The 25,464-nt window shown below is 42.6% G+C and overlaps 1 protein-coding gene across 7 annotated transcripts in view; it reads right to left on the minus strand.

The window, feature by feature from the left end:
• AFF2 (ALF transcription elongation factor 2) overlaps nucleotides 1–25,464 on the minus strand; it is a 392,417-nt gene that overhangs the window by 55,902 nt on the left and 311,051 nt on the right. For all 7 annotated transcript variants that reach the window (XM_079962632.1, XM_079962631.1, XM_079962630.1 and 4 more), the window contains one exon: nucleotides 23,721–23,758. In XM_079962632.1, the coding sequence (XP_079818758.1) occupies nucleotides 23,721–23,758 (38 nt within the window). The remainder of the gene's footprint in view (nucleotides 1–23,720; nucleotides 23,759–25,464) is intronic.

A 25,464-nucleotide genomic window follows, 5' to 3' on the forward strand; every position in this document is an offset into this window, starting at 1 on the left:
CTTATGGAAGTGAGTTTCAGAAGTTAACTTTGCTAGAAGGGTAATACTTGTTCAACATGCTGAACAGGTTGAATACTGAAAGACATATGTGACTCTTTCTCTCTATTTCTGATATACAGAGCTAAGCATCAGTATTTATGCAGCCAAATGCATTATTCATATATATATATATATGCCAACCAGTTTCTGGGCCCAATTCAAAGTGCTGGCTTTGAACCACAGAGCCTTGAAATGGCTCAGGACTGCAATACCTCAAGGACCACCTCTCCCCATGTGAACTGACCTGGACACTGCAGTCATCATCTGAGACCCTTCTTCACATGCCTCCTCCATGAGAGGTCCATAAGGTGGAAACATGAGAATGGGCCTTTTCTGTGGTAGCTCCCTGCTTGTGGAATGCTTTCCCCTGGGAAGCTCACCTAGCACCTCTGTTACATATCTTTAGACACCAGGCAAAAACAGTCCTCTTCTCACAGGCATTTGGACAATTAAAGGTTCTATGGCCTTTTAAAAACTCTCTCTCTCTCTCTCTCTCTGTGTGTGTGTGTGTGGTGGGGTATTGTTTTTGTTTGTTACTATGCTGTGTACTTTTGTGTTTTTTATACTGCAAACTGCCCTGAGATCCTTGGATGTAGGACGGTATATAAACTTAATATAACAAATTCAATACAAACTAACGGGGGAAACCATAGCCTTCGGGGTTAATAGCAATTGATAGCCTTTTCCTCCAACATAGTACGTTCTAATAAAGAAGCATATTGAACAATGGAACGCCTAATTATTAAGAGCACTTCTATACAAGTGGAAAACGGAAAGTTACCCAACATGACAACTGCTAATAAAGCCGATGAAAACGGAAATCGGTCAGAGTTAAGTTCCTCTATGTCTCATGCATTAAATAAGACTAACGTTGTTTGACAGGGCTCTGTGGAAGGTGCATTGGGCTCTCTCTTCCTCCACATCATTATCACAGTCAGAAAAAGGTAAAACACTGCAGGAATATAAATAAATTGAAAAGGCTCAGAAGACAATATTCTACTGTGGGCCTCATTTGCACTTTAAAAAAGATGCCCTACAGACCTTATGTACTTTTAAGATTCATCTGAAAGATACATGAAGAAGTCTCCCAGTCAAAAAATGTACATATTTAATGGAATTAGATCTCTAGGCTAGAAAAATGTCAGAAGAAAAGGAGAAATATTAAAGTGAATGCAGGGCACACCTTTCTAGGGCTTTCTTGCTTTGATAAATATCTTTTCGGATGTCATTTGCTAGAAAGTCATGATTTAATGAAACACCCCCTCCCGCCGCGCACAGTATATAACACAATCGGCTTATCTCCAGAGCAAGTTGATGTTTTCATATTTGGTATTGGTCTTATTTTGCCAACATGAGCCCCTGAAATTTCGCCTTGTATGCGGCAACCTCCCTATCCCAAATAAAAACATAATGATTCATGGAAGAAGGTATGTGAATTGTGGAAATATTTTTTATGGGGGGGGGGTGGAAATGGGAGATCTGCTGCTTTGTTTCCCAATGAATTTCCACCACTCATTTCCAGACTCCAGTTTTACAGTAGTTTGCAGAAGACTTGGGGTCCCATACAGGGGTGGCAGAATCTGCTATTTTTGGTTTCTTACAGGTTCTCATGTATCTAGTCTTAAGTTTGGTTCTTCACATTTCCACATCAATTTGCTTAAAAAAGAAATGAAAATCCAAAATCATTTTAGTGTGAACTTCTCGTAATACATATATTTGTAGAGATATCTTACAAAGTGATTTTCTCTTATATAATGCATTTCTGTATGCTATTTTCAGTAATATATGCATTTTATGGATGATTTACCCCGGTATATATGTTTTTGTACATGTTACTTGGCTGCAAAACTGCATTGCAAAATTTGGAGCAGTGTGAACTTGAAAAGGATACCTATGTTTTGGCTCATGTATTGTTTTGGAAAGTGTAAAATTAGGTGATTCTGCCTTTCGATGTAAACTGAATCAAATTTCTCCTTCTTCCCTGCTCCTAAACCCAGAGCTCATTGCTGGGTGTGTAGTTCCAGTCACAAAGCCATGTTTTATATCTGTGAATCAGAAACTGAGGTGCCCTCTTGCAACTTGCTTCCCTCAGCTTATTCTGCAGCATCCATGGAACCGGAGGGGAAAATAGTAAAGGAAAAAGGAAGATGAATCTGCACAGCAATGCTCCCGAGTGGGTCACAGTGCATTAGCTCTCTGCTTCCTGCATCCATAACACATTGTGGTAGTGTTGCTCCCGTGGCGTGATTACATTGACGCTGCAGAAGGATACCGCCACATCAAGTCTGCAGCCTTGCTGCTATGCTGCGACCTTAAAAGGAGCCCACAATATCAGGTCTCCTAATGGCATTAAAGCCAGCGGTATTACTTTTCATCTGCCCAGAGTCAATTGATTGAGTGTAACATTGCCAGAATTTCATTTCCTAGATCTTTAATAAAGCAACACGGTTCTTTGAAGAGAAATAGGAGCAGAAGAGAAACCAGAAACTTTTTTTTTATTGCCTACATTAAGAAAGAAAGGAAGGAAAGAAAGAAAGAAAGAGAGAGAGAAAGAGGAAGAAAGGAGATTGACTTCATATTAGCCCCAAATCAACCATATATCCCAAAGCCGCTATGCAAAGGAGTCCCAGATGCAAACATTGGCAAGATCTAACCAACCCTAATGGGGGCATGATATACTATGGAGAAGCAGATGTTGAAATTTCAGCAGCGATAAGTAAACAAAGCTTCCATGTATTGGGGCAGTATTGTTCCCTCTATTTCCAGTTCAAGTCTTTACAGGCTTGTGGGGGCAAAGCCAAAATTGCCCCACTCATGCACTACAGGGTTTTCGTGATGTGGCATAGTGCCCCTTCCCTGCTTAGAACCCAGAACTTGAGCCAGCTCTTACCTGGTTGGAATCCCTATCACTGTGTCTAAGAGAGAGGTGGATGGAAGCAAGCAAGCAAGCAAGCAAACAAACAAACAAACATGTAGTTTGCTTAGAACTAAGTCCCACTAAGGAGGATGCGGATAGTTACTTAGCTCCACCTAACATAGGTACTCTTCCCTTTGCCCAATCAGTCCCAAAGGGCACCAGCCTCTACTGTACCAACAGACTCATGATAACCTGGGGGAGAGGACCCGGGTTCCTGACTGCTGGGGATCAGGAAATGGAATACTAGGGAAGGGAGAGGGGATTGGACTGCAGTGGCTAGACACTTGAGCAGAAGCCCTGCACGTCACTTTGTTGCAGGTCCCCACATGTATCTCTGAATAGCAGTTCACAGAGCAATGTCCTGATTAGGGGTGCCCAAGTCACATCTCACATTGTACACTTAGTGCACATTTAACAAACATTTAAAGCGTATGGCTTCCTCCAAAGATTCCTGGGGAATGTAGTTAACCCCACAGCAGAACAACAATTCCCAGTATCCTTAACAAACTAAGGTTCCCAGAATTCTTTGGGGAAGGCCATGTGCCACTCTAGGTTCCTTTGGAGGGAATGGCAGAATATAAATTTAATAACAGGTGTGTTTTAAATGCATCCATACCACCCCCCGCAAGTGTCCTGGAAAAACTGGGGCATGCTGGCCATGATTTCATGCTGAGATCTAGCCCTGAAATAAACTTTTTCAGAGGTGTGTTTTGGGGTCCTGTGAGAACATGGTCCCCGCAAAACCATGTTGTTTGGGCTTAGTGATCCCACGTGGGTCACATGACTCATGCGGGGAGCATGGACAGGAAGATGTGCATCCTGGTTTTGGGACTGGGCATGTTGGAGGATATGTGTATGGCATGGATGTGACCCTTGAGGCATTTGGCTGGTCAGTTTCAGGTTAGACCAGGCATAGGCAAACACGGCCTTCCAGATGTTTTGGGACTACAACTCCCATCACCCCTGACCACTGGTCCTGTTAGCTAGGGATGATGGGAGCTGTAGTCCCAAAACATCTGGAGGGCCGAGTTTGCCTATGCCTGGGTTAGACAGATCGTGTTGTGAACTAGCAAAACAGTCTGTAACACCTCTGAGAGTTGATCTATGCATTAAGAATAGTCAGGAGGAGGAGTTTAATTCAAGGCATATTATGGGCTGGCAAACAGGAGAAAAGGCTGGCACCTTTTTTCCAGAAGTACAAGCTTTATAAGTAGAGGGAGCTTTTTCATGGGGGAAGATTTGAACTTTGGACTGGAGGCAGTCTGGGTTCAAATCCCTATTCAGTCATTAAGTTCCATGGGTATACTTGGGCCAGTCACTAACTACCTCCCAGGGCTGTTGTGAGAATTAGTTGGGATGACTCCATTTACACTGTCCTGAAATGCTTGGAGGCAGTAGAGAAATGCCATGAATGAGAAAATAAAACATAGACTTGAATCCTCTTTCATAAAAATAGGTTAGCGAGTGGCACTAAATGTTCCCTAAGCAGTCTTTGGATTATTGCTAACTCACGTTATTGCCAAGACACCTTTCTGTTTGGTAATAAATGACCTTGCAAAGTACTAATTGTTTTGGAGGTACTTTTATTGACTTCCAATAGCTAGCATTTCTTCTGCTACCCTGACGATAGCTATACCTGCTAGTTGAGGAATGCAAGATGGCAGAAGTTCCTACCTTTAACAAGTTTTAAATCCCAGCAGAATTGTCAGCAACAGCTATAACCACAAATTGGTTTGCAATTTTCGTCTCTCTCTTTCGCTCTCCCTTTGAGGCAAGTCCTGTATGGTTACGTGATGAACCTTGCTTCAAACAAACTGCTTCTGACTTTTATGATCCTTTTGTGATCTAAATGGCTATCTCGTAAGTTATTCCATTGTAGCTTCTCCCCCTCCCCTCCCCAATTGCTCTTGCCGTGAAATAGAATTCTGAAGATTTCTGGGGACCATTTCACAGCCTTACTGTATTGATTTGCTAAACCTGATGAGAGCTTTCTACTTAATATACAGTCAGCTATAGGAATAGAGGCAAACACTTAGGCTTTTTCTTTTTTAAAAAAGTCAGATCTAGTAGTTTCCAGAAGCTAGGATGTCAGAGAATTGCAACAAAAACAGAAATGGGAGTAGAAATTGCTATTGTTCACTTATTCATCCCATATCCAGAATGGAAATCAATCCAGAGAATATGACTGGTATTTGCTCTTCTTCTCTTTTTAGTCTGCAAACTGTAATTGATTATGTGCCCTCCACCTTTGTGTTGTGTTTCCTTTGCACTGAATTGAATGAGGTGTAATAACAAAACAACAATGCAACACATATAATTGACGTAATTTCTTAAGTTATGCAATTTTGCTGTGCTGGACAGTGAGACAAATGTAGTTTTTTTGGTGGAAGACAAACTGTAGCAGAATGAAAACCTTGCTGCTTGAAGGCACTTATGTATATTTACAAATTTATTTATTTGTTGCATCTTTAATCCACCTTTCGCGGTAAATGATCCTCCTGAGATGGTTTGCAAAGAGTCACTGACACAGTATAGCAACCCCCCCCCCCATCTACGCAGGGGTTACATTCCAAGCCATTGTCCACATCAGTGAAATGGCCTGCCAACACTCCATTCTGCACATTTCTCCCAAAATACTGAACATGTGTAAATGGGGGTGGTGGGTTTACCTGTATAGTAATATAGCAAGTTACTAAACAACAGAAATGGCAAAGCAACAATGTTTAAGAAAAGTAAATAGCGGTGTGCATAGGGACACCCTGATAAAAATAGTAGCAGGGGATAAAACAGAGATTAAAACACAACACCATACAAACCATCCAGATTGCAACTGGGCATCCCTAAGGCAATCAGGAAAGGGGTGGGCATTCTCCTGGAGGATTTTCCAAAGAAGAGGTTCATTCCTGGCACCTGTAAGTCTCATACTGTGCACCAGAAAGCAGAGGTCAGATGCTCAGATGCTAGCCGTAATGTTACCGTAATGTTACTTGAAGGCTAGGATAGCGTTATTCCAGAGACCCCTGAAAATCCAATAGTCCAATCTCCTCTTTCCCATCAAAATGCTTAAAATTTAAGTAGATCAAACCAGCTGCATAATAATAACAACAACAACAACAATAATAATTCCTCTATATTAATCTCCATTATCCCAATGCAGGGTTTGAGTTAGAGACTCACAAATGGCCCACTGCATTCATAACAATGGCAGTTCTGCATCCATCCATGCAAAGGCAAGTGTGAAATTGTCCCCCTTCCCTCCTGATTGTCTGACAGCCATGCCTCTCCTCTCTAATCCCGACAAAATGCCAAGATCATCTCTTTTAGCTGTTGATCTGATAACGTCACTTCACCTCCACTCATCCCTATTTCAGTGACTCAAGAGTTCAAGCTCTGTGTCACTGCAGCGACACTGTGGGAGTCTTTCACCCTGGACTTGTGTTGTTCAAGCTCCTCTTAAGAAGGGCAATTTTATTCCTCCAGATCTGTACAAATATCTCCCCCCCCCCTCTATGGGCACTCTCCAAGTCCGTACTCTGAACTTTTAAACACACAAGTCCTTAATGAAACAGAAACTGCCACAAAACACTGTTAGTTATCAATATCTGAGCAAGTATCTCATTAGGCCACGTTGAATGCACATAACAACCTATGTGTCTGTCTATCCCTGTAGTGATTTCTTATTAAAGTTTGCAAACACCAGTGCTAAAACAAAATGTTAAAAAGAGGTTAACACTCCACTCTCAATCCACAGGCAGATGTTAGCAATGCATTCTATGTATGATGCATATTGTGGTAGCCCCATCTCGCAGCAGTCTCAACTTGGGATCTTCCATCACAGCTGCTATTTGCATCAGAGGGAGAGAAAACATCTCCAATGAGAGACAATGGGAGCTTTCTCCCCCTGCCCTTTCCACTTTTGCAGCCATGGAGAGGAGATTGGAAGTGTCAACTTCCATTTTAGAATTTCATCTAAATCTTAAACTGTGGCTAATCTTAATAAGCCAGTTTATATAAACCATGGATGGGTTTGTTTTCGTGAACCATTGTTAAGATTAACCCACCATTTGTCCTAGCTTGGATAGCACAGCAAACTGTCATCAATCTGAAATGTAACAACAAGCTTTTGAACTTTCCCCTCTTGGCCATGGCACCAGAGGAGGGGAACAGAAAAATGTGAGACTTGCCTAGGCTTGTTCTGGTAATGGTGAACTATAGTTTAGTGTTACGTCTGAACCAGACCATTGCTACAAAGATATCGTTCCCAGCTTTGGTCCAATAAGTGTGCTTTCGGCCAACTCATTTTCCTTCTGAATGGTCAATCTTAGCTTTGGGTAGGCAGCCTCTCTTTTTGGTAATTTAACAAATAACTGGATGGATGTTATGGATTTTCCTTGTTATGGCCCAAAAGAAAAACATCACATCAAATCATATCACATCATACCATATTACCGATGTGAATGCACCTCAGAAATTTTACTCACGCAAATGGGGAGAGAGGAAATAAGCATGCTAAGCTTCACCATCACACTCTCTGAGTTGGGGGGTGAACTTACGAAAGGGGCCAAACTTCACATAAATGTGTATAAATTTGACTCAACTGCTTGGGTTTATTTTATTTTTTTGTTTTAATTTAGGGGCATAGTAAATGCTCAGAATTAGTGGAGTTAAGCACTACTTCAGATGATAGTCCACCCATTTTCAAAATCCTCCCTCAGCTGTTTTTCTCATTGTGAGAGAAAAGTTATACGAGGATGTAACGCTGCTTCAATTTGAAGATGGGCTGCAGTTCAGTGGGACAGTGTGTTTGATTCCACATTTGACCCCCCAGCACCTCAACATAGGGCTGGAAATGTCCTCATCTAAAATCCTGGAGAGCCACTGCCTGTCAGTGTAGACAATATGAAGTTAGATGGCCTGATTCCATAAAAAGCAGCTGCCTATGTTCCACTTCAATATTATGGGCCAAGTGGGATTGTTCATCTTAGTTTATTCGTTCATTAATGAAGACTTCTTGCCAGTTTAAAATTGACAATGTGGCCCCCACACCATGCAAGGTTCCCCATGCCTAGTTTAGGCAAATATAGTGGGAGATGGGGCCATCCAAAACATACCAGGTCTTGTTTTTCTGTGGCTATTCTGGATCAACATGAGGCACACAATGAAGCTACTTTTTAATGCTGGTATCAGTATCAAAAGCCTGGAAACTCTTTAAAAGCTGCCGGACCATCTGTGTCTTTAAGCAGCTGCCAAATTCCAGACTGTGGTTCCTTCCCTTCTAATTCCACGTTTTCACGATAGATTAATGAACGCCTTTCTTCCAGAATAAATAAATGTGCTATGCCATCTCTCCATTCCCTCCAAGTCCATTCCTTAAGATTTCCACCTTACGAATGAACACATTAATTCAGGAATGAGTTCAGCAGTGATCCAATTTGATGGAGAAGGACTGCCTGGATATGCCAATTTTCTCCTCCGTACTAAAAGCCCTCAAAATTGTTTTTTTTTTCCTTAAGTGAGAGAATTCTAAAGTGCAAACAGCCTATATAAATCTTAAAAGCTTAAAGGGCTTTTCTTGCACCTTCCTTGATTTATACATAACCTGCATGGAGAAATGTATGTTGATATTTTATCCACCCCAGTCATTCGTCACAGTGTGTATTCATCTGCTTATTTCCTTTGAGAGTCGCTTTAGGTGCATATTTAGATTTTTCACCTTGCTAATTTATGCCATCTGACGTTTAAATTACAGGCTTTGGAAGAGAGCTGAAGAAGCAAATGTTTACATAGTGCTTGTGGCGCAAATGCCAAATGTAAGTAGCCAGGTTTTTGCCACTTCCTCCTGCATGTTAATCTGGACACTTTGGAATTATGCAGACACAATGCAATGCTGATAAGAAGCAGGAAGGTGGAAATACAAATATTTAGAGCTCTATTTAGCTGCTATCACCTCTATTTGTGTAGGGAGGAGTGCAGGCAACTATGCTAGTCCTGCACCCCATGTCCCCACTAGGGCATTAGAGAACACTCCTCTGAAAATAACATATTGAATATGCGCCTCCTCTTTTGCATTCAGTTACCTTTGCTTGGAATGAATGGGATGGACTTGGAGCCACCAGCTTGTGCCCAAGATTGAGGGGGATGGATCATGCATGTGACACACAATGTCACATTTCAGGAGACGTCAGGGTACAGAGCTGGGAGCTCCTCCTCTCTCATGCTCAGCAGACTTCCAGTGCAGGAGGAGGAGGAGGAGTTGGCTACTGAAGCCATGCTTGGCTTCACGCTTGGCCTCCTCCACCCCCTGATGGTAGGGAACAATGGGGGAGCCCTGCTCTCCAAGCAAATTATTACTGGGCCGGGGGGAGCTCAGTCACCCAGAGTTGGCCCCCATGGATGGAGTAATGTAATGACAACATAATTACAGTGGTACCTTGGTACTCGAACGGCTTGGCTCCCGAACAAATCGACTCCCAAACGCCGCAAACCCGGAAGTGAATGTTCTGGTTTGTGAACTTTTTCAGAATCTGAACATTCAACACAACTTCTTCTTGAGTGCAGAAAGCTCCTGCGGCCAATTGGAAGCTGAGCCTTGGTTTTCGAACCATTTCGGGAGTCAAACAGACTCCTGGAACGGATTAAGTTTGAGAACCAAGGTACCACTGTACTTAATTTATGTAATGGATTACATAAGCTATGCAAGTTACATAATTTTGGTAGAGGGCAAACTGCAGTGAAATGGAAACATGATGCATTCTTACATCCTAGTTCCCTCACTCCCAGAGACTCCACCCTTGACCTTTCTACGCTGAGTTAGCAGGTATGAAGAAGGCTTCCAAGCATGCCTAAATAACCACAGATTCCAGATTCCTCAATGCAAACAGTCTCTTCTCCATCTACAACACCCAAGGGAGGTGTTGAGGGTTGCCACATAAGAACATGCTCTTTCCATGGTACTTCCACACCCACAGAATGATGTCCCCAGGAAGATGTGCCTGGTGTCATCCTTATCAGTCTTCAGGTGCTAGGCTAAAACTTTTTGTTTACACTGGTCTTTGGGCCTGGTACTTTGCATGTTTATTCAAAACTAAAGTTTGCACACATTTTAATACACGAGATTTGTTTTATAGTGCATTTTAACTGCTGATTCATTTATATTTTGAACTTTTTAAGGCTGACTTGTTTTGAACTTTTTTATATATTTTATGGAAACTGCTTATAGGTTTTACAATTACAATTTTGTTAAGTAATTAAAAAGTAAGCTCTCTCTGCCTTCAATGGGGTTCACTCGTAGCTAGCTAGCTATGAGTAGGATTGAACCTTATTCTTTCTGTGTGGGGAACTTTTAGCTCTCCAGATTGTGTGGTACTACAACTCCCATCATCCCCTAGCAGGTGGGAGTTTCCAGTTCAGTAACATTTGCAGGGCCAAAGGTTCCTATTATGGCCATAGATCAAAACAAATGTATGTGTTGTATATGTGTTTAGGTAGATAGATAGAAAGAAATGAAGGCAGAATCTCACAGAAATAACATTTCTTTTTTTAAAAAAAAGCATACAAAAAAGTTAGAGCTTGCCAATGACACTTAATCCAAGATTTCACACTGGAAAGTATTTTGACTTCTTTGAGCCAACACGTTTATAGTTGCTGCAATGAAATTTTAATTTTGTGCTCTAATGAACACAAATCGATCCATATTCCATGTTGGCAAAACTTATGATGGCTGCATAATTGAAAGAACTCTGTTGCATTAAAAAAAAGAAAAAGAAGCAGCAGCCCCACAAAATTGTAGCCAACTGCCGAAACATTAACGTGCAGGATGGACAGCCAATGCAGAAAGCGGAGGCAGCAGCTACGCTTGGTTAAGAGAAGGCTTTGAATGATCTCATGTACAAGTTTGCCATTATTCTTTCCACCAGTTTTGGTAATTGCAGGACTACAGATAGCTGGTGGTTGGGAAGAGTTCATCAACTTAATTTAAAAAAACACAACTATGTTGAAAATAACATTCTTGTTGCTACAGTTTTCTTAAGAGGGAAGGACAGCTTTTTATTTCTGGTCTACTTTCTCATAAGATTAATTGTATATAGTAGGGATCCCTCTATCAAGCCCCTAAGACTCTCCCTAGCCCCTGGTCACATTCTCACTGACTCTGCTCTGCTTTGCATGCAGAAGATCCAAGGCTCAATCCCTGGTAGTGCTGGGAGAGACCCCTGCCTAAAACCTTGGGGAGACAACACTGAACTAGATGGACCAATGTCAGTATAAGGCGATTCTTTGTGTGGGTCTGTGAAGGTATAGACAACATAGTGCTCTCCAAGGACTACAAGAGATTCTGGCTGGGGCTGATAAGAGTCTTAACAGCATCTGCAGGGCACCACATTACCGAACCATGGTCTTCTATAGATACTCAACCATTAGCACAGGAGCAGCTTGGGCAACACAAATATCAAGACTGTTTTATCTATGGACACAATGCCCTCCTAGAAACCCTCATTGAAATAGGATGATGAAGCGCCTCCTATCACAATGTAGGTGCTGAAACTACATCTTCCACTGCTTTTTTTTTTTATAGCTATGAACCAAGTGCCTGGAATACAGCTGCTATTTATTGATTTAAAAGCATTTGCATACCACTTAAGGTTTCAAAACTCTGAGCAGTGCACAGATTAGAAAACAAACATTATATTAACAACCCAGAACTAGTAAAACAGCAATATGAAAATGCATAGAAACATATAAAAGCAGATAAAAGAGAAATCTTGAGGTTTTAAACTCATAAAACACAGTCCTATCATATGGGTCAGGGAAGGTCTGGGCAGAAAAATTAGCTCTTCACAAGATGTCTGTAGCAATGGATGTTTGCTGCTTTCCATATGGCATTCCTCAGAATGGGGGCAACAGCAGAAAATGCCAATTGTTGGATCAATGCCCTATGATATTCTGTTGAGTGCAGTGCAAAGAGTAGATGACCTAAGTGACCTCTCCTTTCTATAAGGGACAGCAGGTCTTTCAGGGAAGCTGTCCCCAAGTTGTTCAAGACTTTATATGTTAACAAGGCTTTGGACACAGTCGAAATCCATACAGAAACATGATGAACTGGACTTTAAGACTGGAAAGCTGAGAAATGGAGAGAAACTAAAGTTGACATATTTATCCATCCCAACATCAGCATGGGAAAGAGAAGGTGAGGCTGACACATGCAAGGAACTTGGGGGCATAGGTAGGATGCATGACTCTGTGGCCCTAAGGCGGTTGTATATTTCCTGCTTGGACATAACAGATGAACAGGATCTTTCCCTTCCTTTTTGTTTTTTATTAACTTGGAAGGCAAATCTGACTCTTACTGTGGAGGAGCTGCTACACATCATGGCACTGAAACGAAGGGAGTGTGGTCCACACTAATTTTGTGTGAGATTCAGCTGCCTTTGACTGACACAGGGAGCTTGATATATATATAATCATCTCATTGACATTCCCTGGGAACTGAGCTGTGACTGCTCTGCAGTACAAAGCACAGCAAGCTTATTACAGAGCCCCAAAGCATTTTTGAGAACATCCAAGTTATTTGTGTATCTAAAGAGGCAGGTGTGTGTGTGTCTGTTTAAGAAGGTAGGTGTGTTTTCCTCTGGCTTATACGCATTGTAAATTGTATCCACCTGAGCTGTACTTAAGGAGTGGTACCCATTTAAGTTAATAGTTGGCCATGTTCATTATTTTCATTGGGTCTACTCTGAGGAAGACTAGCACTGGATACAATTCATTACATTTCTCCTCACCTTCCAGAATTTAGATTGGGGTAAACTGCTTCTATGATTTGTAGGAAACGAGCTCCATCTCAAATAAAACAACTACTTATTTCCAGTTCATGAACAAATCAATGAACTGCACCAATGAACTGCACTCTTAGAATTCAAAGCGACAGATAATGAGATAGAGAAAGTTATTACTATATTTTTATTTTGTTGTTATCCTTGATGGTTTAAATTTGGGATGATGTATTTGTTATCCTTTATGAGTTTTCAAGGAAAATTAGAAATCCTTTTTCAGCCCTCTTTGTAGGAAAAAAAAAAAGTATAGTTGAAAGTGGCTCTCCTAGCCTTCTGACATTTTTATTATAGCTGACTCTGAGAGGGTAAGGATTATCAGAGATCTCCCTTGCTTGAAAAAATAGCTCTGATTTTCTGCCATCTTCAGCCTCATCTGCCTGAATCAGCCCTTTTAGACCTCATCATTAAGCCCTTCCATTCCATGGTCAGCAAAGGCACAGACACAAGCTCCAGGTCTGCTTTCTATCTGGCTTCAGGGACATAAGGCACTCTATTTGCAGCATGCTTACTTTTCCTCCTGGCATGGTCTGGGTAATCTGCGTATGTACCTGAATGTAGGTCCCTTAGTCAATGCACAGTGCTGACCAGGCAGCCAACTCCTATAATTAAAAAGACTCACCAGCTGGCAGGACCTGATGGATGAGCCAATACCTGAATAAGGAAAGTGTGAATTACATGACTCTACAAAGACTTTGATGCCCAATAGGGAAAGACAGAAAGTGAAAGAGAAGAGAAGAAGGAGAACAACACAACAATGGAGGAATTTACAAATTCCTCTGCTCCTAAGCTGTAATACTGTCTTTATTTATTCTTCTTCATTGGGCCTTTAATCATTATCTAACATTATTGACAAGAGTTGTTGACACTTGAACTGAGTGTGTGTGTGTTCGTGTGTCCGAATCTGTTTCTTTCTGCTTGCCTCTTGGAGTGGGCTACTCAGGCAACAGATTGAGAAGTTCCTAACGTCCCAAGGTTGTGATGTTCTCGCAGGTTCCAGGGTAACTCCCCTTTGCCCATGTATCCCATTGGTTTCTTCTGACTTGGTACTGTTACAAAAGCCTCCAGGTTAGGACTTTACGAGAGCAACAGGTGCCCTTGACAGCTATGTCAATTGTAACAGGGTGTCCTGCTCCTGCCCAAAAACATGATGACAGGGGCTCTTACTTGTGAGGCAGAGATACTTGTTAAAGCAGAACAGCGATACAACTTCAGCAGTAAGCACTGAGCTATTCAAGTTCCAGAACTTGTATAAAGCCACAAGGAGCAGAAAATAGCCCAGTCTAAAAGCCAGGACCAAGGTTGAAGAGTCACAGACAAGGTGGTTACTGCTGTATGGAAGCTGCAGAGTTTTGCAATGCTTGTCTTGCCCAAGTGTCAAGCTTTTAAACCTAGGTGAGGTGCGTTAACCTGTGAGGAGTGCAATTTCTGCAGCTATGTCTTGCTTGAGGGTGTGACTATGTCTAAGTTGCTGTGTCTCTTCTCTTCTCTTCTTGCCCTCTGAATCCTGTCCAGCCACCCTAGGCTGTGTATCAACGCCCTGATTCTGACAACACTATCTCCTCCACCATAGGGAAAAGAGCAGCCGGAACTCCTGCCTCACCATCAAAGCCCACCTGGAGCAGGGAGGGATTCCATCTGCCAGATTCTGCTCTGCTGTTCCTCATCCACCACCACCCCTTCCACCAGCATGTGCCTGCCCTGTAGGACTCATGACCCACATGTTTTCTCCCTTGCCTGCTAGATTCTCCTTAGCCCAGATCCCGGGGCCACATAACTCCTGCACCCAAACCCAGCCCATTCCCTGGACTACCCACAACCAAGCATTATGTGAAGCATTCCCCACATTTCTCAGTCTACCCTTCCCCCAATGAGCCAGGGTTGTGGGGCAGAAGGGCAACTCTTATTCTACCCTCCCAACAACCCTGAGAAGCAGGAAAGGAGGAGTGTTTGTGGATAGCACAAAGTGCCCCAGAGAGTGTCATGGCGAGCTGGGATTTGGACGCAGCCCTCATGGGCCCAGCTCCAACATTCAAAGGCAGGCATTGCCAACGTGGCTTCTATGGATGCTACTGTAGCCATAGGCATCCCCTCCCAGGTCCACAAAAGGTCACAGGCAATATTCCCTCGACAGTTCACATTGCAAGGGAAAAGTGCTTGTACTTCCTCTCATTTCCTGTTTGCTTTGGCTGAGCTTCTCCTGTACTGACCACACACCCTTAAACTTGCCAACATTTTACTGGGTGGTGGGACTGGACCTGTTCCCTCCTGTCACTTCTTAACAGAGATGTATAAAGAGTTTCTCAGTATGAGCAAGCATGGCAGTGACTGGTGTCCACTGATGGAGTAACTTGATCGGTGATGGTGGGCAAATCTGCACCTTTCTTGATCCTGCCTTTTTCTGCTCCTTCAAGATTTGGCTACTATTTTATGTTCTGCCATGCTCCTCCTCCAGAGCAGCCATTTTGTGACTGGCACCCAAAGAACTACTATTTAAATGTGTCCACTAGCACTCTTCCTAAAGGTTGCTATTCTCTGCACCAGTATATTTTCTGGTACAAGCTGCCTAAAAGGATGCCCTCCCCAGTACAAACCATCTCAGACTCAGATCAGGAGGGGAAGCCTTGTTGGTGATGCCCCCAGCAAAGGCTGTCTGGTTGGTGAACCAATCCACGGCAGGGCCTTTTCTGTGTTGGGTCCCTGGGTTGTGGAATGTGAACCTGTCACCATCATTATCAACTTGCAGGAGGAATTCATAAACATTCCTGCTTACCCAGGCATTTGTTGGCTGAAGAACAGTGTTTTAATCTATTTTTGCTTTTCACTTTTTAACTGCATATCTGTTTGCCACCCTAGGCTCCTTGTAGAGGAAGGGCAGGATATAAATATAATAATAAATCAATAAATTAATATTAACTGCAACTCCCTGACCAGAATTAACACATCATCATCATCATTATTATTATTATTCAAAAAAGGAAGCAATATCATGAAGAAGCTGAGTTTGTTCACTAAACTCTTATCTGACAACTTCTGGAGTTGAAAAAAATAAATAAAAACAATTCAAAAGCAAACATTTCAAATATGGCGAGTCTTCCACCCCACCAGAAGGGTTGTTAATGAATTTGTTGCATGAACGCACAGACAGATTGGGAGCTAGAGCTCTGCTGGCCAGCCCAACATGGCCCTGGCACCAGAAAGCCAATTTGTTCCCATGCATTGTTTCCTCTAGAGTATGTTTCTCATCCAGAGGTGATTTTCCAATAAAATCAGCCTCAATTATTGCTAGCGCAGGAGCGACCCTGGAGGGTGGATAAGAGGCAATTCAATTGTTGGAAATGCTGCACGAAGCAAAATTAACCTTGCTGTGCTATTATCCTTTGAAACATTTAGCTAGTTTCTCCTCTTTCTTTTGTATTAGTTGACCCTAAATGGAAGTGGGGAGGAGATGAGGGGTTGGAAAGGAAATCTACATATATTTCTAACCCTACTTATTAATTATAATGTAAGGAAACACAATATAATGTTCATTCACTTTTTCATGCAAATATAAAAGTTGTTGACATAGAATTGCTAGACTTTTAAGGCAAAGGTGAAAGCTTCTTGTTGAGATACACATGCAAGCAGATTTCACTGAGTAAGGCGGTGTACACACCATACATTTCAAGAGCATTTAAAGCACATATCTTGAATCCTGGGAATTTTAGCTTGCTAAGAGTGCTGAGCACTGTAGATCTGCGAAGGGCAAACTGCAGTTCCCATGAGTCTTTGTGTTTATGTGTGCTTTAAATGTATGGTATGTACACAACCTCAGTGTATGTGTGTGTTTGTGTGGAATAGTATTGCAATTTCAGATGTGATTCAATGTTTCCACAAGAAAAGACTGAGGGGGCAATCGCCTAGCAAGATCCAGCTCAGCTGGTTGCTTGCAGGAGCAATTGAAGTTAAGTCCCCAACCCTGGCTCTGCAAAAGTTACGCCACTGCAATCTTGCTCATCCCAGTTTAGATGGAGCTCAGCTACCTGAGCTGAGGCCCATGAGTGTCAACCAAAACAGCTGTGGCAGGGCTGGGACTGGGTGTGTGAAATTAGGTTGGATCCTAAGCCCATTCAGTTTGGCCATGTGATGTCCTGAGTGAGGCCAAAATTTGATATCCAGCCCTCATGCTGCCTTCCCAAAGGGAGTCACTGGGCTTTGAGAAGATGTGAGGCTCTTGCAGGGTCCTAGAGCTCTCATGTCTCAGTGCTTACAAATTTTGGGAAGCTGCTCCCTTTCCCCGTGCGATAGAACTGGTCACAGTGCCCTAAATCCTTCTCTGTATGAATTAGCAACCCAGCAAAAAGCATTCTTTTAAAGGATTGTTTTGCTCTGTTTGGACAAAGCAGTATCCCTGCTGTTGAATGGGGTTTGGATCTGGTGCAACTTCATGTTTGCTTTACATCTGTTTCTTGTGTAACTAGTGAAGACAAACTCTTCCCTTTACTTGGGTTGTATCCAACTACGTTCTACACAGTGTAGACCCACTGAAGTGAACGAACCCAAGTTATACATCTCCATTAATTTCAGTGGATCTACTCTGAGTAGAACTAACATGAGCTGCAACTCCATAAACTGATGGATAAACTAAATATTATGCAAAACATGTTGCAGAATATTCTGCATTTATGAAACTATGTGTGTTAAAATGCATATATATTAGTGAAAATAGCATTGCATTATATTCAGGAATGTATTATATTTGCGAAAAGTGCTTGCAAAAATCTGCATATGGGGCAAATTCGCATAGAAAAATGAGTATACTAGGAGTGAATTGAACCTAAGACTGGGAAAATGAGAAATAGGGAGAAACAGAAGTCGCTTCTTTGAGGTCTTGCAGCCTTGCCCCAACATTCTCTTGTCATTGCTTTGGTCCACTTAACCCAGTTAAACACCCTTAGTGCCATTTGCTTTGCAAAACATCGTTCAAAAAACAACAGCCACCCAACTGTAGTGTAAATCAATGGCAAATTGACTAAAGCTAAGACCAAATTATCACAGACAGCCATGGCTATATTGGCATCTGAAGCTGAGCTGGGTGGGGTGTAGAAACAATATTCAATTGATTAACTCTATTGACCATTCTTATATCTCTAGTGGGAATCTTCTGATAGTAGAATGTTTTGCCTACAGTCACAAAAAGACTTGAAAAGACTTGATGATCTGCTTTCTCTCCCCCCGCCTTTCTTTCTAAAATCTCTTTGCAGGAATAACAAGGGGTAAAGAAAAAGAAAGAAAAAAGATGCTGTTTCAAGAACCAAAGAAGATCCCTGCTGGATCAAGCCAAAGGCCCATCTAGTCCAACATCCGCTTCTCATAGTGGCCACCCAGGTAGCTGATACCTGTGCGAAATCTGCAAGTGCGAGAGCACTCTACCCTCCTTTGGATTCAGAGCATACTCATCATGGCCGGTAGCCATTGATAGATTTATCCTCCATAAAAGCAAGTTAAAGAAATACAGCAAACACAGTTTTCAGTAGCAGCCAGCTTGTGCTATTGCAGTTCCAGCCAAAAAGGGGTGGTTATTTTTACCCTTAACCTTCATTACCTTGTCACAAAGAAATGGACAAGAGGCAAGGATGGCTCTCTAGTATCCTAAGTGCTCCCTGGTTAGCAAAATAATATTGCCTATCCACGTTGCCTGGTTCCAGAGGGATACAAAGACCTATCTCTATTGACAGGATTTTTTTTTTTTTTTTAAAAACGACACAACACATAGAAATATATATTAAATTAATTGGTCTGCTTGATTGTCCTGTAGGGGTTATCAAATCATTTGGAAGTACTACCAGCTTTGCAAAGTCCCCTGAGGCCTTGGGCTTTCTGGGCTAGCAAGGTTGAGACATGCCTGGTCATTTTTTGCTGCATGAGAAAGAGCTATATGAGTGTATCCTACTATTGGATCAGAACATTTACTTGCCTACAAGATCCTAAGATTGAAGCAACTCAATGGCAAACCAAGGAGTTGTCGCAGCACAAGAAAGCCCGGGGTTCGGACTCAGAAAAGGGCAAATTCCTATGTTCCCCATACTCATTCAAACAATAGGTAAAGGTAAAGGGACCCCTGACCCTTAGGTCCAGTCGTGGCCGACTCTGGGGTTGTGGCACTCATCTCGCTTTATTGGCCGAGGGAGCCAGCGTACAGCTTCCGGGTCATGTGGCCAGCATGACCAAGCAGCTTCTGGCAAACCAGAGGAGTGCACGGAAACACCGTTTACCTTCCTGCCGGAGCAGTACCTATTTATCTACTTGCACTTTGTGCTTTCGAACTGCTAGGTTGGCAGGAGCAGGGACCGAGCAACGGGAGCTCACCCCATCGCGGGGATTTGAACCGCCGACCTTCTGATTGGCAAGTCCTAGGCTCTGTGGTTTAACCCACAGCACCACCCGTGTCCCCTCATTCAAACAATAAGCCACCATAAACACTAATTATAGAAATAGCCAATAAGTCAGCCAGCCATAAAAGCAGAAGATACTTGAAAATGAGGAATGAGATAAAGTGGCTTACTGAAATTCTCCACCATAACATACGAGAATAAGAACAGTCTGCTCTTTCTGTCAGCAGTTGGCATTCAGAGGCATACTGCCTCCAGCATGGGAGGTAGAATGCAGTCATTGGTGCTGGCAGCCACTGATCTTACATCTTTCAAAAGCACAGTTTATGCTAGTTGCATACCCTCCAACATTTCTCTGATGAAAATAGGGACGTCTCATTCCATAATGATAATTTTACTATTTATACCCCACACATCTGACTGGGTTGCCCCAGCCACTCTGGGCAGCTGCCAACATATATAAAAACATAATAAAACATTAAACATTTTTTAAAAACTTCCCTATATAGGATTGTCTTCAGACAGCTCTGGGGTCGGATAACTCCATACCCTTCAACATTTCTCCAATGAAAAGCGGGACATTCCAGGATCAAATCAGAAACCGGAATGGCTTCTCTAAATAAGGGGCGTCCCTGGAAAACAGGGACACTTGGAGGGTCTGTAGTTGAGGCTGAAGGGAATTGTAGTCCAAGACCTTTGGAGGGCACCAGGTTGGCAAGGGCTGGTTTACAGCTTTGCATGGCATGTGAAAATGGCCACAGAATGACGAGGTTAACTGACTCGTTTGCAGTGAAGTATTGCCCTGTTTGGGTGCCACTACCAAAAAGTCCCTGTTCCTTGAAGTGGTAGACACAGCAGCCCCCAATGCCTGAACATCCTGATCAAAGTATGAGGCCAGGTTCAAACACTACTCTAAGGAAGTCGGAGAAGTGCTTAATTTTCACATCAATCCTGATGCTGCCCCTTCAAAGAACTTCCTTTGTACTCCTGCAAGGCTTCAAAACCCAAACCCAGTGTTAAACGATTCCTTAACATTGAATGAAATCTGATTCTAGTAGACAGCCATGATGTCAGCAACATGTAAGTGCAGAGAATATTTTTTACACTAATGACAACTGAGAACCTTTCTTTCATCCACCCCCCTCCCTTTCATATTGTAGCAGATGTCAACTGTAGTTAGATTCAATTCAACTTATTAGTGCGTGGCTTTAAGCCAACAGCCATTCACATTTCCAGAAGTATACTATCACATATGTCTTAATAAGTGAACCCTGTTTTTAAAAATGTATGTGATAAGTCACATATGCTAGAAGGAATATGGGCATCTTTCACTTGTGGTGACAATGGAAGCGACTAAACACTGCTGAGCGCAGCTGAAGAAGATTAACATTCAAGGGGAATTTTTGATGATGTTTGAAAATACAACAGAAGTGACAGCATTGCGGGGGGGGGGGAGCCTACTTCCCCCACACAAGCTGAGCCTTCATTTCTTTGTCACACACACACACACACACATATATATATTTGTTTTTCTACAAAAGGCGTGTCTTCTAGCATAGCATTTTCCTACTGCTACACTGAAGTAGTTATTATTACTAAACAACAACAATCATCATCATCTTAGGGAAACCTTTGCATGTGCTTTGCAGAATGAAACTCAAGAAACTGGCCAGGTATTCTGTGGCACATTCTGGAGTGCACAATTAGTTGTCATGGGATGCTTGGACATCCAGGGCTTGGAATGCCCTCTTCTGAAAAACTCTGGAGAGTCGCTGCCAGTCAGTGTGAACAACACTGAACTAGGAACACTGAATTAGATGGACCAATGTTCTGTGAAGCAGCTCCCCATGTTTCAATGGGTTGTATTCAACCCAGTTAGAGTAGATCTGCTGAAATCAATGAACGTAAGCCAGTTATGCCCATTGGTCACACCTGCCAATGCTTTTGGGCAGTCTGTCTATGCTAACAGACTGTGTGGAAGGAGGTCAGTAAAGGAAACAGAGCAGACCAGTCCTTTCGTTGCCTCAGAATGCAGCAGTACAGTCAAGGGGTGGAAATGGCAAGGAGCAAGATTTCAGGTAAACATTAAGGGAAACTTCCAAGTACTGGAAAGATTTTCAACAGCAAAGGTGATGGGCTCTCTTTCATTGGAGGTATTTAAGCAGAGAGTGGGGGTCCATATATCAGAGATGCTGTAGTTGCAATCTGCATCATAAACCAGGTATGGTCCTTCAGGAATTACTGGCTTCCATCCTTGTTGTATACCCTGAACTGGGAAGGAGTTGGACTAAATCTGGTGTCCTTAATGTTACATCCATGGGCACCTCAGACAACCCCCTGTGTCCCTCAAGGTCCCTAGCTCTCTCAATTTTAATTTTTTTTTTTTAATGGGAAGGGGTCCTGAGCATCACCTTTTCCCCCTCAGAATATTTTGTGGCAACTACAACAGTTTCTTAGATTTCTAAATGTGCCTCTGAATTCAAAACCCCTGGAACAGATGACCCCCCAAACACTATAGTCCTATGAATTTAATGTGCTTCACTGTATCATGAAAATGTCTCCAAAGTATAATAAGGGTTGAAGGTTGTATTCAATATTAGTCATAGAGCAGACCCACTGAAATCAATGCATAATTAATGTTGGTGCATCAATTCATTTGGTCTACTCTAAGTACAGTTTGGTTCGGCACAGCCTAGGTAGCTAAGTTGGTTACAGCATGATACTGATAATGCCAAGATTGCAGGTTCAATCTCTATATGGGATAGCTGCATATTTCTGCATTGTAGGGGGTTCCATCTCTACAATTCTGAGATTCCATGAACCCAAAGTAAGGATGCACAACTCAACAAGTGACAACTCTTAGTTCTGGATGCAGAAAACACTTTACAGTCCCACAAATCTGATTTAAATTGAGGTTTGGGATAACTGGGGAAGCAAACAACACACATACACAACCTACTGAGAAGCTGACGCACATAATTTCAGTGGTGTGTGCCCACTGAAAACTAGGGGCTTTCTCCAGTGCCAACTCAATCATGACAAAAAGCAGGGAGACTCAGGCAGCAAACTTTCCTCCAAAGAAGCATGGGAACTGTAGTTTGTTAAGGATGCTGGGAAAGGTAGCTCTCTGAGGTATTAAACTGCAATTCTTAGGATTCTTTGGGGCAAACCATGTGCTTTAAATGTATGGTGTGTAGGCAGCCACAATGAAGAGCTGTGTGTAAGCCAAGCAAGGAGAGAGAGGCATTTAGACCCCCTGGTAGAAACAGCCTCATTAAAGAGGCTTACGTTGCACTGTGAGAACTGAAGCTTTAATGGGAAAATAGTAACTTTGCACAGGTGGGCAAACTAATAAAACATATCAAAAATACCAAGCAGAATGTAATTAATATGCCTAATTTGCTCCCATGGGAACTAATTGAAGCAAAACCCAAGGATGCATTCAGAAAATATTTCAAACAGAAAGGCAACAGAGCATAAATAATACATGGAGTTGGGGAGATCTAGTCTGGCTGGTTGGCCGTCCACCTGAATTTTACTCCCTACCCCACCACCTTAAGTCTCACACTTCTGCTGGGTCCATTCGCATGATCCAAACCCCACAGAAACCATGACTATTGTGCACCACCCACTCCTTAAGACACTTCTAGGTACAGTTTGGGAGTAGATGATGCTCAAAGCACCTTCCCTTCTGTGGCTGACAGTATGTTGAAGGTGTGGGGTGGTAGTTGTAATTTTTTATCAGGACAGTGATATGTGGAGAAATTGCTCATTGCCTTTCCCTGCACACCGTGGCTCTTGTCAGACCTCTCTGCAGGTGCTATTTAAAAACCATAGCAGAAACACTGCTATGAACTGAAGTAAGGTGTAGTTTGGCTCCTGCAAATCCTCTGGGAAAAGGATCTTGCTGTCGGGCTTGCATAAACTTACCCTGAGAGGCACCACAGACTTTGTGGGCTCTACATCATTATCAGCAACATTAAACTATGGGGCCTCCAAAGCAATGGAGTAAATACAATCTGAGATGCCTTTGAAGCCAATGTCCGGCAGACTGCTTATCTCATCTTGCAGAGCTCTTTTCATGCACATGGGAGCGTTTTCCATATGTATAAGCAACAGGCTAGAAAGGGCCCAGGCACATAGGTGCAAAATGTTATTCCCATGTGTCCTACATACTCTGTGTTATTTCCCCTCTGTCAGACCTTCCCAGAGATTGCAATTAAAAATCATAATCTTTTTAGCGTGGGCACACTCCCCCTCAAGGCTAGGAGATCTCTGCACTGAATGTGATTATAATATCATTTAGCAGCTATTCATAGATGACACATATTAATTTATGTAAACCAGGGACAACTTGGAGCCTGTAGCCATTAGTGAGCCATGGAAAATGTAAAACCTGTCCTTGTTGATCAGGGACTTAAAAAAAAGAGAAAAGGCTATGACTACAGAGTAACCTGAGTCACTATGTTTTTATTGCCCAGGTGTGGGGTTTCCTTTTTTTTTTTTTTTTTGCTTGAAGTTCATTAAACCTGATTTTTCTCTCTCAAAGGGATATTAAAAATAACTTACTTTACAGGAATGTTTCGAGGCTTTGTCTTCTCTGCAGTCTATAAAAATAGGAAAGTGAAAGAGCCGTTAGTTAATCTTAGCAAGAACAGCCTTTTAGAAAGACAGAGGTAAACCCAAAATATTTTCTTAAGACACACACACACACACACTCCAGCATATTTCTGAGAACTGCAAGTGAATATGCACAATATTGTACTGGAAGCCTCCATAATTAAGCAGGAAGCACAGCAAGAGAAACAACTGTTTATCTCTTTTAATGGGTTAGTGGTGCTGCAGACTGGTAGAAAAATTGCAACACCACAGAACCTCAGAGAGGCAGATGGTAAAGCGATGACATGAATGCTGGGGATCTCACAGTGGCCTCCATTACATGTGCAGTCACCACTGAGGAGCAGCTTCTGTGGTGTAACCTTAATGTGGCCACAAGGACAGAGTGGATTGTGGAGCCCTTTCCAATGCTATTTGCACCCCACTGGGAGGAATGGCGCTAGCTGGGTAACAGAGACGTCTGTAATCACCTTTGCTCCTGTGACCATGGTAATGAATGCAGGACCATAGAGTGCGGTGCTCACCAGAAGCATCTCCTACACAAGCATGGATTACTTGTGAATTGAGTCTCTCTCAAGATCCTGGCTAATCTGTGTCTGCCAGTCAAGCAATGCACATATTTCAACCAGAAGCTGGGGCAAAGTGCACATAGTGCTGAACTTCTGGAGCTCTGTTATCTGAAAATGGGTCAAACTGACATACGGTTCAGAAGGTTGCATGCATGTGCAGCAGCTGCCAGCACCTTAACACATTTGTTGAAATGGCTAAACCATGTGCAGACATGTAGATTCCTTTGTGCCTAGGCCTGAGAATATGTTTAGGCATTATGTCAAATATAATGAGGTGAGGTGGGCTCAAAACCCCCAGGAATGTGACTTTGCTGTCCTGCTGAGTAGGGGCAGCCTTAAATGCAAAGGACTTGGACAAAGGGGTGTTAAATTCTGTAGAGTGAGGGAAAAAGTCAAAACCAAGACACTTCAAGGCATAGTTATCAACGTTTCCCTTTTTAAAAGGGAAATTCGCTTACTCCAAATAGGATTCCTCGCAAGAAAAGGGAAAAGTTGACAGCTATGCTTCAAGGGGCTTGATTGATACCATGGCAATTAGGGGTTTGCTTGTTTTTAAATCATCCCAAATCCACAGCTTCTCCTTCAGTTCCTTTACATGGCTAAAATTTGCACAACAAATAGTCAGCCTAGGGGAGCTCATTCCCACTGGAGGCCACCAACCTGGATGGCTTTAAAAGATGATTGAACAAGCTAATGGAGGATAAGACTATCGGTGGGTACTAGCCATAATAGGTATGCTCTGCCTGCAGCTGTGGAGGCAGTAATGCTTCTGAATGCTAGTTGCTGGAAACCACAGGAGGGGGAAATGCTCTTGCGCTAAGGTCCTGTGGGAGTTTCCTCTGGGCATTTGAGTGGCCCCTGTGAAAGCAGGGTAGTGGACGGGTCATTGGCCATTCTTATGTTCTTAATTTCATATGAAGAATCTAAACATAAAGGGCAAGGGCATAAAATGAATAAAACTTTTTAAATCTGGGTCAAAATGGTGTCCACATCTCCATTCACCTTTGGCTAATGGCTTGTGAATGTGTGGGTACGCAAGACATTGCTGTGATGGATTTCATGCCTGCATGAGAGAATGGGATTGTGGACTTGTGCTTGTATGAGTTTGACTGTGAACAGAATGACTT

This window comes from Podarcis cretensis (assembly GCF_951804945.1).
Source record: "Podarcis cretensis genome assembly, chromosome: Z".
In the NCBI taxonomy this organism is placed as follows: domain Eukaryota; kingdom Metazoa; phylum Chordata; class Lepidosauria; order Squamata; family Lacertidae; genus Podarcis; species Podarcis cretensis.